At 36.7% G+C, this 11325-nt stretch overlaps 1 protein-coding gene across 1 annotated transcript; it reads left to right on the top strand.

The window, feature by feature from the left end:
* The first annotated feature begins 2439 nt into the window (after nucleotides 1–2439).
* LOC126633929 (secreted RxLR effector protein 161-like) lies at nucleotides 2440–3231 on the top strand. The gene has a single exon (XM_050304452.1). The coding sequence runs from the start codon at nucleotides 2440–2442 to the stop codon at nucleotides 3229–3231; it is 792 nt and encodes a 263-aa protein (XP_050160409.1).
* The last annotated feature ends 8094 nt before the right edge of the window (nucleotides 3232–11325 follow it).

Here is an 11325-nt window from a genome sequence, read left to right as displayed (position 1 = left end):
CTGGCTCTTTTGTTCATGTTACGAACTCATTACCGGATTTCTTAACAAATAGAATTCCAACTAAAGATGAAGTCAAAGTGTCTGTTGGCAATCGAAGAAGAGTTGAAGTCAAGGCTATAGGCACCGTTAAGCTTAAGTTTGATTTTGATTTTGATTTAGTTTTGGCAAATGTCATTTATGTACCTTCTATGAAAAGGAAGTTAGTTTCAGTTTCAAGACTAGTATTATTGGGTTTTTATTTTACTATAAATAAGATTGGCTTCAACGTTTTTTATAATTCTTCCCATGTTTGCACCGGTTCACTAGTTGATGGGATGTTTAAGTTTAAATTAAACATGATCAAATTGTTTTAAATGTGGAAGACCAAAAATTTAAGCCACAACAATCTTTAATCTTTGGCATAAAAGGCTTTGTCACATTTCAAAAGGAAGAATGGAAATTTTGGTTAAAAATGAAATCTTACCTTCATTAAACTTTGAAGATTTTGATTTTTGTGTGGAGTGTGTTAAAGGAAAATTAACTAAGTGTAGAAAGGAGGGATCAACTTGTAGCAATCAAATTTTGGAAATTATTCATACAGATATTTGTGGTTCTTTTCCAACAAAAACCATTGAAGGAAACAAGTATTTTATCACCTTTATTGATGATTTTTCTAGGTTTTGTTATGTATACTTAATTTCTGAAAAATCTATGGCACTTGAGGTTTTTAAAATTTATAAAAATGAAGTTGTAAACCAATTGGAAAGGAAAATAAAGATTGTAAGGTCAAATAGGGGAGGGGAATACTATGGCAAATATGATTAAACAGGTAGGCATCTAGGGCCCTTCACCATTTTTCTACAAAATAATGAGATTGTTGCCCAATATACTACCCCAGGAACCCTTGAGCAAAATGGGGTGGCGGAGAGAAGAAATAGGACATTACTTGATATGATAAGAAGTATGATATGCAAGGTAAACTTGCCAAAATTTCTATGGGGTGAGGCGTTGAAAACTGCAAGCTATATCCACAACAGAGTTCCTACAAAATCAGTGGAAGGAATACCGTTTGAATTGTGGGAAGGGAGGTAGCCTAGTTTGAACCATCTCCACATCTGGGGATGCAAGGCAGAGGCGAAGATTTACAACCCAAATGCCGAGAAGCTAGATGCCAAAACCACAAGTTGTTATTTTGTGGGGTATGTAAATATATCAAAGGGGTATCCCTTTTATTGTCCTAATCATAGTAGCAAGATTATTGAGACTAGAAGGGCCATTTTCTTCGAGCATTTATAAGAAGAACATCCTGGAATAAACTTGAAGGGTTTTATTCTTGAGGAGATAGCCATCGATAAAACTAATGTTGAGAAACTTGGACCACAAACAATAATGATCGACAACACTGGCATGCAGAAGAAGAATGAGGCATTGACGATCATGAAGCAGTAATTACAAGTGAAGTGGAAGAATTTCAAAATGAACAGGTTGAAGATGATGCTGCATCAAATAATGATGGTGAAGGCACGAATAAGAATGAGCAGCAGCCCATTCAAACCTTAATCCTAGTGCAGCATGTTGACATTCCTTTGAGAAAGTCGATTAGGGTAAGAAAGCCTACTATTCTCAGTGATTTTGTATACTTGGCTAATTGTGAAGAAAATTTATCAGAGTTTGAAGACCCTACTACCTTCAAGGATGCAATCTCGAGAAACAACTCAGACAAGTGGATTGAAGCCATGAAAAATGAACTCAATTTAATGTACGACAATGGTGTATGGGAATTGGTGGAACCTTTTGAGGGTGTCAAACCAATAGGTTGAAAATGGGTGTTCAAGATAAAGAGAGACTCTAATGGTAATATCGAAAGGCACAAAGTGAGTTTAGGGATTTACTCAAAAGGAGGGTGTGGATTATAAAGAGACTTTTAGTCCAGTATCAACTAAGGATGCTTTTAGAGTGATAATGGCTATGGTAGCATACTTCAATTTGTTTTTTCATCAAATGGATATTAAAACAGCTTTCTTGAATGGTGATTTGGAGGAGGACATATATATGAAACAACCAGAAGGGTTTCAACAAAAGGGGAAAGAGCATTTGGTATGTAAACTTAAGAAATCCATATATGGATTAAAACAAACGTCACGACAATGGTATTTGAAGTTTCACAGTGTAGTTAAAGAACATAGTTTTATTGAAAATCCATTTGATGATCGTATTTATTTAAATACCAGTGGGAGCAATTTTGTAATCGTGGTGCTTTATGTTGATGATATTTTGCCTGCTGCCAACTCTCTTAGCATGTTCGATGACACAAAGTGTTTCATGAAAATGAGCTTTGAGATGAAGGATTTAGGTGAAGCAAGGTATGTGTTGGGAATTGAAATCAAGAGAGACAGACAAAGGGGCTTGCTTGGATTGTCATAAAGAGGATATATAGAGAAGGTTCTGAAGAGATTTAACATGTTGGCTTGCGGCACTATTGAGTTACCAATTTCAAAGGGTGATAAGTTAAGTAAGAAGCAGTGTCCAAAGAATGATTTAGAAAGAGATGCAATGAAAGATAAACCATATGCATCATTAGTAGGAAGTCTAATGTACGCGCAGGTTTGTACAAGGCCAGACCTTGCATTTACAATAAGTGTTTTGGGAAGATTTCAGTCCAACGCTAGAAAAGCACATTGGAATGCCGGGATGAGGGTTTTAAGATATCTACAGAAGACAAAGTCACATATGTTAGTTTACAGGAAGACTGATCATTTGGTGCTTGAAGGGTATAGTGATTCAGATTTTGCAGGGGGTCCGAATGATTTAAAATCAAACCCTGGATATGTTTTTATGATGGTTGTAGAAGTTGTTTCATGGAGGAGTGTCAAGCAGGACACAGTGGCATCCACCACGATGGTGGCTGAGTACCTTTCCTGTTGTGAAGTCGTAAATCAAGCAGTTTGGTTAAAGAATTTCATCACTGGCCTTCATGTAGTGGACTCAATTTCAAGACCTATGCAGTTCTATTTTGACAACAACGCTGCAATATTTTTCACAAAGAATAACAAAAGGTCCAATGCAACAAGAAACTTGGATATCAAATTTCTGGTTGCTCATGGAAAGGTGATGGAAGGTTTGGTGAAAATTGATTATTTGGAGACAAGTTTAATGATTGCAGGCCCGTTGAATAAGGTTGTCCCTGCTGTGGTGTTCAAGAAACATGTGAAGAAGATGGGAGTATTGGCTGATTTTGATGTCGAAGAATAATAGGAGTGAAGGTGAATGTTTTTACATTATGTTCTCTGATTACAGTATATTGGTTTTTCATATTACTTGCATAAAAACTTTGTAGTTCAATTATCTTAGCTAATAAAGTATCGTGCTGCTTAGTTGCAAAGGTTCTCCCAGAAAAGTGCAATTTTTAGCTATGATGTGGTACATTAAATTGTTATGAAAGAAAGCAACTTAAAGGCTTCAATTCGAAGCAATAAAGGAGGACTAGAATACTAGTCTTAAAGAGGACCTTAATGGAAGATGTACCACAGAAACATTACATTTTATATATCTTTCATTATTTTCATATCTTGTTGAAGTTTCTTGTGATTGCTGATTTCATGATTGTAATTCTGGGGATAATATTTGTGTATTAAGATATGATTCCCTTTAGTTCTTCATGGATATTAGCTTTTGACTGAAACTTGTAATCGTGGATTTTGTTAATACTAAACTCATGGCCATTCAAGTATGTTCTCATATCAATAAGTATTTGTATTAAACAAGTGTTGGCTCTAGTGGGAGAATGTAAGTCTAATGAGAGCTGCACACTTGTTTAGCACATCCATGAGGGATTGAGATCATAAGAGTTTGTGTATGACAATACTTGTTGGATTTTAATGAATGTATAAAGACTGAAATATAACCTAAAGAAGTCCCGGTGCAATTCGTGTTAACCATTCTGATGTGGATACTTTGGATATTAGTGATAAGGGTTCTCAAACTGATGACTTTGATAAGGATTACACAATGGGAAGTGTCCTTATCAAAGACCACTGTTTACATTATAAGTAAAGGGTCCCTACTCTCGCATAATACACGCAAACAGAAACATCAAGCCCCATTGATTGACAGTGCATACAGATAGTGTTGAGAGGAGAAGAACCTTTATTTTTATGCTACTATGACTTCACAAGGTTAATGGTTAATTGGATATGTTGATTTCTTTTCTTTCCGCTATATTTAAACTTACACTCGGTGGATCAATCGCAAGCATTTTTTGGATCAAGTCCTTTGCTTCCAATGACAAATGCCTAATAATTCTAACTCGGGAGGCTGCTGAATATACAATATAATGGTCGGTTGGTGATGAACCAATATTTATACTATATATTTCTCCCTTTTATATTTCTTTTCTTGTCTAGTTTAGTTGAAAGTTTTAAGTATTCGTGATACTTTTGCCATATTGTGTTTCTAGGAGCAGCAAGATCAAGTTTAGTGGAAAAGTATGCAAACGGTGGAGTTTTTGAGTGATTCTAGTTGGATTCGATTCATAAGAGATTGAAGATGATCGTATCAAGTTTTCAGCTTAAAATTCCCAGCCAATCGTTCCCAGTTTAAGAACGAAGACAGGTCAGCGTGCTGATAGGGTAGTTTGGACCTATGAAGGTTGCACGAGAGATAAGTACATAATTAAAGCCTAAATTGAGGGAACTTCCTTCTTAGCTTTTGAAGCAGATGTTTGAAGTTTTCTAAGGACATCTCATTCATTGAAATCTACAGACTTTTGGTCTACTAAACGTATGGAGGCAGGGCACGTTCTATTTGCCCATTTAAATTAGGAAGTCAATTTTAATTGACATTTATTTTGTGTCTCCTAACCTAATCCGGAGTGTGGATGATTGAAGTCTCTTTTAAGTATGCATTAGGGGGATTTAAATAGGAGGGTGATAATAACGAAAAAAGGAGTCAGTTTTCTAGAGGAGAAGATCGGAGAGCCTAAGAAGAATTCTTGTGAAAAAAAGGTTGTTCTCTTTCCTTGATTCTTCATGGATAATTCTGTTTGTATTCAGACAAGTATGTATAACTGATTTCCTTTTTCTAGAGTGAGGCCATGAGCCTCAACATGATTACGTAGACTTCTCTTTTAATTGCTTAAGTGTTGTTACCTGCTTGCTTTGATATTTTCAATCACTGAATTAAACTATCTATGTGCCTTGATGTTTGATCACCATTAGGATGCTTAGAAAAGTCATTGGATGCAATTTTGAATGGATATCACGTTAAAATTGGTTATGCTTCTTGTGATCGAGGAATGTAATTTCTCCTAAGGTAAATATCATACTTTTAGGGATTACATGGTTTACCAAAATGATTTTCACCAAGATTAATGAATCACTCATGTTTATATTTAATCCAAATGTCATGGTTAAATTGCATGTTGTGGTAGCGTTTTAGCTTGAATGTCACAAGTAAAACTACACAAGGAAAAACCCAACCTTCAAAGCATGTGTGTATTTTATTACTTAAGCAATTGGAATAGCTACATAGGAGTGTTGTTGGTAAAGGTTGAACTCTAGTGCCTTGTCAATCTAATTTACTTCAATTATTTTTATTATCTTGAGTTGCTACATTTACTTGTTTTGTTTAGTTGGATCACTATTTCTATAAGCATCCATTTTAGATATTTGTGGTTTTAGTTTTCTCAAATTAGTGTAGTTCTTAGAGTTAGCAAAGTTAAATACTCCAAAACTCATTAATTGTTTATACCAGTCCCTAAAGAGATTGACCTTGCTTGAGCCATTCTATACTACAATAACTAGTTCTCTTGTAAGAATTTTCTATGGTTTAACCCTTGTTTTACAGGTGGTAAAATCTTCATCAGTTGGTTATCAGAAAGATAACCTATAATCTTCATTTAACATAATATTAATTTATCCTTGCAATAAATTTCCTTCCCAATACAGGCAGTCAGCAACAGTTTAGCTATCGGGAGGGTCCTCTGCGCTTAAGATATAAAGCAATGTAACACCACATCTCGATCCAAATATTTTCTTGACACGCTTCATAACCTTTGCCCTTAAATAACTATAAATGGAGATGAAAATTAGACGAACAAAGCTAGAGCATTGTAATAAGAACATTATGTCATATCATATGTGAATTAATTAAATCCTTAAATATGTGTATCTCCCTAGTTATGGAGCACAATAGATTTTCGTTCTATAACCTGTGTAGAACATCTGGTTAGGTTGAGATATCACGTTGCTCAGCCCAAAATTCACGATCTTAAGATCTTCATTGGTTTTCAAAAGAAATTTTTGAGGCTTTGTCTCTGTGAAAGACGTTATGTTCATAATAGTGCTTCATGCCAGTTACCTACTACCAAGTAAACAAGGGACGGAATAGCCTTGTGTGAGATTTAACGAAAAATTTGAAACACATCATATTTGGGGCCAACTCAACTGTTGAAAATACATAAGGGCCTTTTCTTCTGGAAATGAACCATCATATTCCGTTGCAACTCATGGTTGCTTGTTTTAGCTTGCATTAGATGTTTCAAGTGAAAATTTTGTTTGTAAGCTAATTGTCCACTGATATGAAATCTTTAGCCAATGACTCAAATAAAAACATATAGATATGCTAGATTGTAAACTCACACTCAGAACATTATAGTAGAACTGTTGTCGAGCGAAGTAATGGGAAGAGACGCTATTGTGGATTTTCGATTTTCGAGGTTAATTACTTGGTTATGTTTGTAGCTTAACCTAGAAGCTAAAGCAATATATGTTGCTTTCTAGTTCAAAATGGTTGTTTGTATATTCATTCATGTGTAACAATTAAAAGTGAGGGCTCTATATAGAGAGACCGAGCAAGACTAGCAGCTAAAGACAAAAGACAGCTACAAGCCACTAATATGGGCCACTAGTTAAACCAACTAAACTAGATACAAGTTTCTAGGTAAATCATGAATACCAAAACTATGTAGAAAGAAGCATGGAGCAGCTGCGACACAGTATGGGAGGGATTGAGCTGCAGATGCAGCTTTTTCTCATTCACCAAATGACACAAGGATGCACAGTGGCGGCTGCAACTCATATGTGAGTAGATGAAGTTGCAGATGCAACTTGTACCTTGACCACTGATGACTTCTTTCAACATGCCCCCTCAAGCTGGATCAAGGGGGTTGATTGATCCAAGCTTGCAAAGCAACCTTTGAAACTAAGTAGACTCTAGGGTTTTTGTGAAAATATTTGCCAATTGATCATGACTTCGAGTGAAGATAGTTTCGATCACTTTGGCTTGAACTTGGGCACAGATGTAGTGGCAATCCACTTCAATGTGTTTTATTCTTTCGTGAAACACCAGATTTGATGCGATGTGCATGGCAGCTTGGTTATCACAGTGCAAATACATCGGTTGAGTGCTTGAAAAACCAAGGTCTGCAAGGAGACTTTTTAACCAAATAAGCTTACAAGCAATGGATGCCATCGGATAGTACTCAACTTTGGCACTTGACCTAGCAATCATAGCTTACTTCTTGCTCTTCCATGTAACAAGGTTGCCCCCAATGAAGGTGCAAAAGCCTGTGGTAGATTTGCAATCAATGACATTACTTGCCCAGTCAACATCGATGTAGCCCATAATGTGAGTTAAATCATTTTTCATCATGAGAATGCCCCTTCCCACTGAGCCTTTGAGGTACCTGAGAAGTCTTTTGACCATTTCCCAGTGAATTGAGGTAGGAGAATGCATGAACTGACTAATGAGACTCACTGCATAAGCAATGTCTGGTCTCGTAATAGTAAGATAAATGAGTTTCCCAAATAATCTTTGAAAGGTACTAAGGTCAATTAGAGGTTCTCCTTCAACATATAACTTGAGCATGCTGATAAGAGGAGTACGAGCAAGTTTGGAGTCCATCATTTTTGCCTCATCAAGAAGATCCAACACATATTTTCTTTGATTTAAGAATAGACCCTTATTAGCAGTAGCCATCTCAATCCCAAGAAAATATTTGAGAACTCCCAAATCTTTGATTGCAAATTTGTGGTGAAGAGATTGCTTGAGAGCATTAAGTTCATCAGTTTTGTCTCCTGTAATGATGAAAATATATAAGTACCATGAGTTTACCAGCTAAACCAATTCGAACAAATAAGGAAGAATCAACATGGCTTCTTTTGAATCTTATAGCTTCCAAAACTGAGCTCAGTTAGGAGTACCATGCACGAGAAGATTGCTTAAGTCCATATATGACTTTGTGAAGTTTGCAGACCATATTAGGTTCATTCTCTTGAGGATGTCTTGGTGGTAATTTCATGTATACCTCTTCTTCGAGGTCACCATGAAGAAAGGCATTCTTTACATCCATTTGGAACAAGGGCCATTTGGAACAAGGGCCATTTGGAACAGCCATAGATAGTAGAACTCTCACAATGTTCATCTTGGCAACTGGAGCAAATGTCTCCTTATAATCAATGCCATAAGTTTGAGTGAATCCTCTAGCTACTAGTTTGGCCTTATGCCTTTCAATTGCACCATCAGAGTGAAATTTAGTCTTGTAAATCCACCTACTTCACACAACTTTCTTCTTTTGGGGAAGCTTGACAATACTCCATGTGTGATTATCGTTCAAGGCCTTGAGTTCTTCGTGCATTGCTTTTTCCCATACTGGATTGACACTAGCTTCTTGAAAACTTTTAGGTTCAGTTTCATTAGATAACAGACTAAGGAAAGATGCATGAGATGGAGACAAATTTTTATAAGTAACAGCTTGAGAAATAGGATGCCTTGCAGTATAAGCAACATACTCTTGAAACCTTACAGGTGGTTGCCTATCTTTGGTAGGGTTTCTCCTTGGAGCAATCACAGCTTCTTGGAGTTGATCTTGAGCTTGAGAAAGATCAGTGAGATTTTCACAACTCATATGATCATCAGTATGATTAATAGAAAGCAATTGGGAGCTACATTCATGTACTTCAGTTGGAGTGGGAAGTGGAAATGAGTCCCAGAAATTTTCTCCCTGCGAAATAGACTCAGAGTTTTTTGAAAAATAGGGAGTGAATTCATCAAATCTTACATCTCTGGACACTATGATTTTTCGAGTTCTTGGATTATAGCACTTGTAACCCTTTTGAGAACTTGAATAACCCATGAATACACACTTGGTAGGTCTTGGTTCCAATTTGTCACATTGAGCAGCTTGAATGTGGACAAAGCAAGTACACCCAAAAGTTATGAGATGAGATACATCCATGGTTCTTCCTTTAAGATCTTATAGGGTGATTTAGAACTCAGTATTTGACTAGGCAACCTGTTAATGATGTAAGTGGCAGTGAGAATGCCTTGGGACCAAAACATCTTGGGAACATTCATTTGAAACATCAAGGACCTGGTTTTTTCCAACAATTCCCTATTTTTTCTCTCGGCAACACCATTTTGTTATGGTGTACCCACACAACTTGTTTGATGCTTAATTCCATGAGTGCTTAAATAGGTTGACATGATGTTAGATGTATACTCAGTGCCAATGTCAGACCTAAGTGTATTTATCTTGAAGGAAAAATGAGTTTTAACAAGATTGTGAAAGTCTTTAAAGGCATCAAACACTTCACTTTTCAACTTTAATAGATACAACCAAGTAGTTCTAGAGTAATCATGTACAAAGGTAACATAGTACCTATACCCATCAAATGATTCTACCCTTAAGGGACCCCAAACATTGGAGTGAACAATTTCAAAAAGTCTATTGGTTCTAGACTTGGATGAAACAAAAGAAAGTCTAGTAGCTTTTGAGAGTTGACATGTCTCATATTCATGTGAATCTTTACAAAACTTAGGGAACAAAGTAGACAATACTTGTTTAGAAGGGTGAGCTAATCTTTGGTGCCAAAGCTGGTGTTTTTAAACACGCAAAAGGCTTTTGGGCAATGTTAATATCCCTTGACAGGTAGTACAGACCATTTAGATTGACTCCTTCACCAATCTTCCTCTTGGTGACTCGGTCCTGAAAAACAACATTGTGAGGAGAGAAAATGGCAAGACAATCTAAGGTTTTTGTGATCTTTCCAACGAACAATAGTTGGTAAGGAAAAGAAGGAACATAAAGCGTAGGTGACTCGACCCTATCACTCATCAAGTTTATTTTCCCATTATCTAGAATAAGTTCCCCCTTACCACTTGCCACGGATACATGGCTAGGTTTATGTAACTAAGTATACTCATGTAAATTGGATGCCTTGTTTGGCATATGGTCAGTGGCACCTAAGTCTATAATCCAAACATCATATGAAAGACCTATATTTAAAGTAGTGGAAAGTGCACTTGTTATGCCTGAGATGTCTCTTTGTGGTACACATTCTGAATTAGCCAAGAATCCAGCAAATTTCCTAAGTAAAGCAATAGGATTTCCAATGGCTTGATCCTCACTCTCAGTGCTTCCCTTCTTCCTTTGTATATAAGCAGCAAACTTATTTGTTAAATCAACAAGGTTGTTGGTGAAATTTACTAATTCATCAGAAGATGTGCTTATTGCATGATAGGCCCTTGGAGCATGAGTTTGTGAGTGATTGAGTGAACCTCTTACATCTCTGAACGACCTGTTTTCAAACTTAGGTCTTAATTCAGGATGTAGGATCCAACACTTCTCCCTCACATGACCATCACCATTGCAGTAAGTGCACTTCCAATTTGACCTCCTTCCTTTAAACTGCATGTCCCCAGCTAATTTGTGATTGACATTGAATGCTCTAGCTTTAGAGTTGGTCTTGATTTCGACACTCATCACTTTTCTGCGAGTTTCTTCTCTTTGCACAGCTTCACACACACTTGCAAAGGATGGTAGCTCAAGAGTCATTAAAAGGTGGCTCCTGAGATCTTCATACTTTGGTCCTAAACTAGCCCAGATTTGGAAAACCTTGCCTTCATCAGCTTTCTTGAAAAGCACAGCAGAATCAGTGGTGTGTGGGCGATACAAATCTAGCTTATTCCACATGTTCTTCAAGCTTCCAAGGTGTTGAACAAACGCTTGATCACCTTACTTTAAACTAGCAAGGTTCTTTTTGAGTTGGAACACACGAGCAACATTGTTTTGACTCCCGTACATCTCCTTGATTGCTTCCCAAAGAATATATGAGGATTTTGAGTAACTGAAAAGCTCAGACAACTTGGGCTCCATGGAGTTAAGCATCCACGACATAACCAATTGGTCATTACACAACCATGCATCGTAAGACGTAGAGGTATTTTCAGAAGGTTTAATGTTGCCATTGATGTACCCTAACTTGGATCTTCCTCCTAAGGCAAGCGTGACAACAGATAGAAGCATATTTATGCGACATAGTTAGCTTGTTCTTATGCATTTGGGTT

This window comes from Malus sylvestris, chromosome 9 (assembly GCF_916048215.2).
Source record: "Malus sylvestris chromosome 9, drMalSylv7.2, whole genome shotgun sequence".
Classification (NCBI taxonomy): Eukaryota; Viridiplantae; Streptophyta; class Magnoliopsida; order Rosales; family Rosaceae; genus Malus; species Malus sylvestris.
Note: the sequence above shows the minus strand (reverse complement) of the source record. Positions and strands in the feature narration are given on the sequence as shown.

Excerpts from the sequence above, each read along its gene's own strand:
- LOC126633929 (XM_050304452.1), top strand. The coding sequence starts at position 2,440 with ATGTTGGCTTGCGGCACTATTGAGTTACCAATTTCAAAGGGTGATAAG.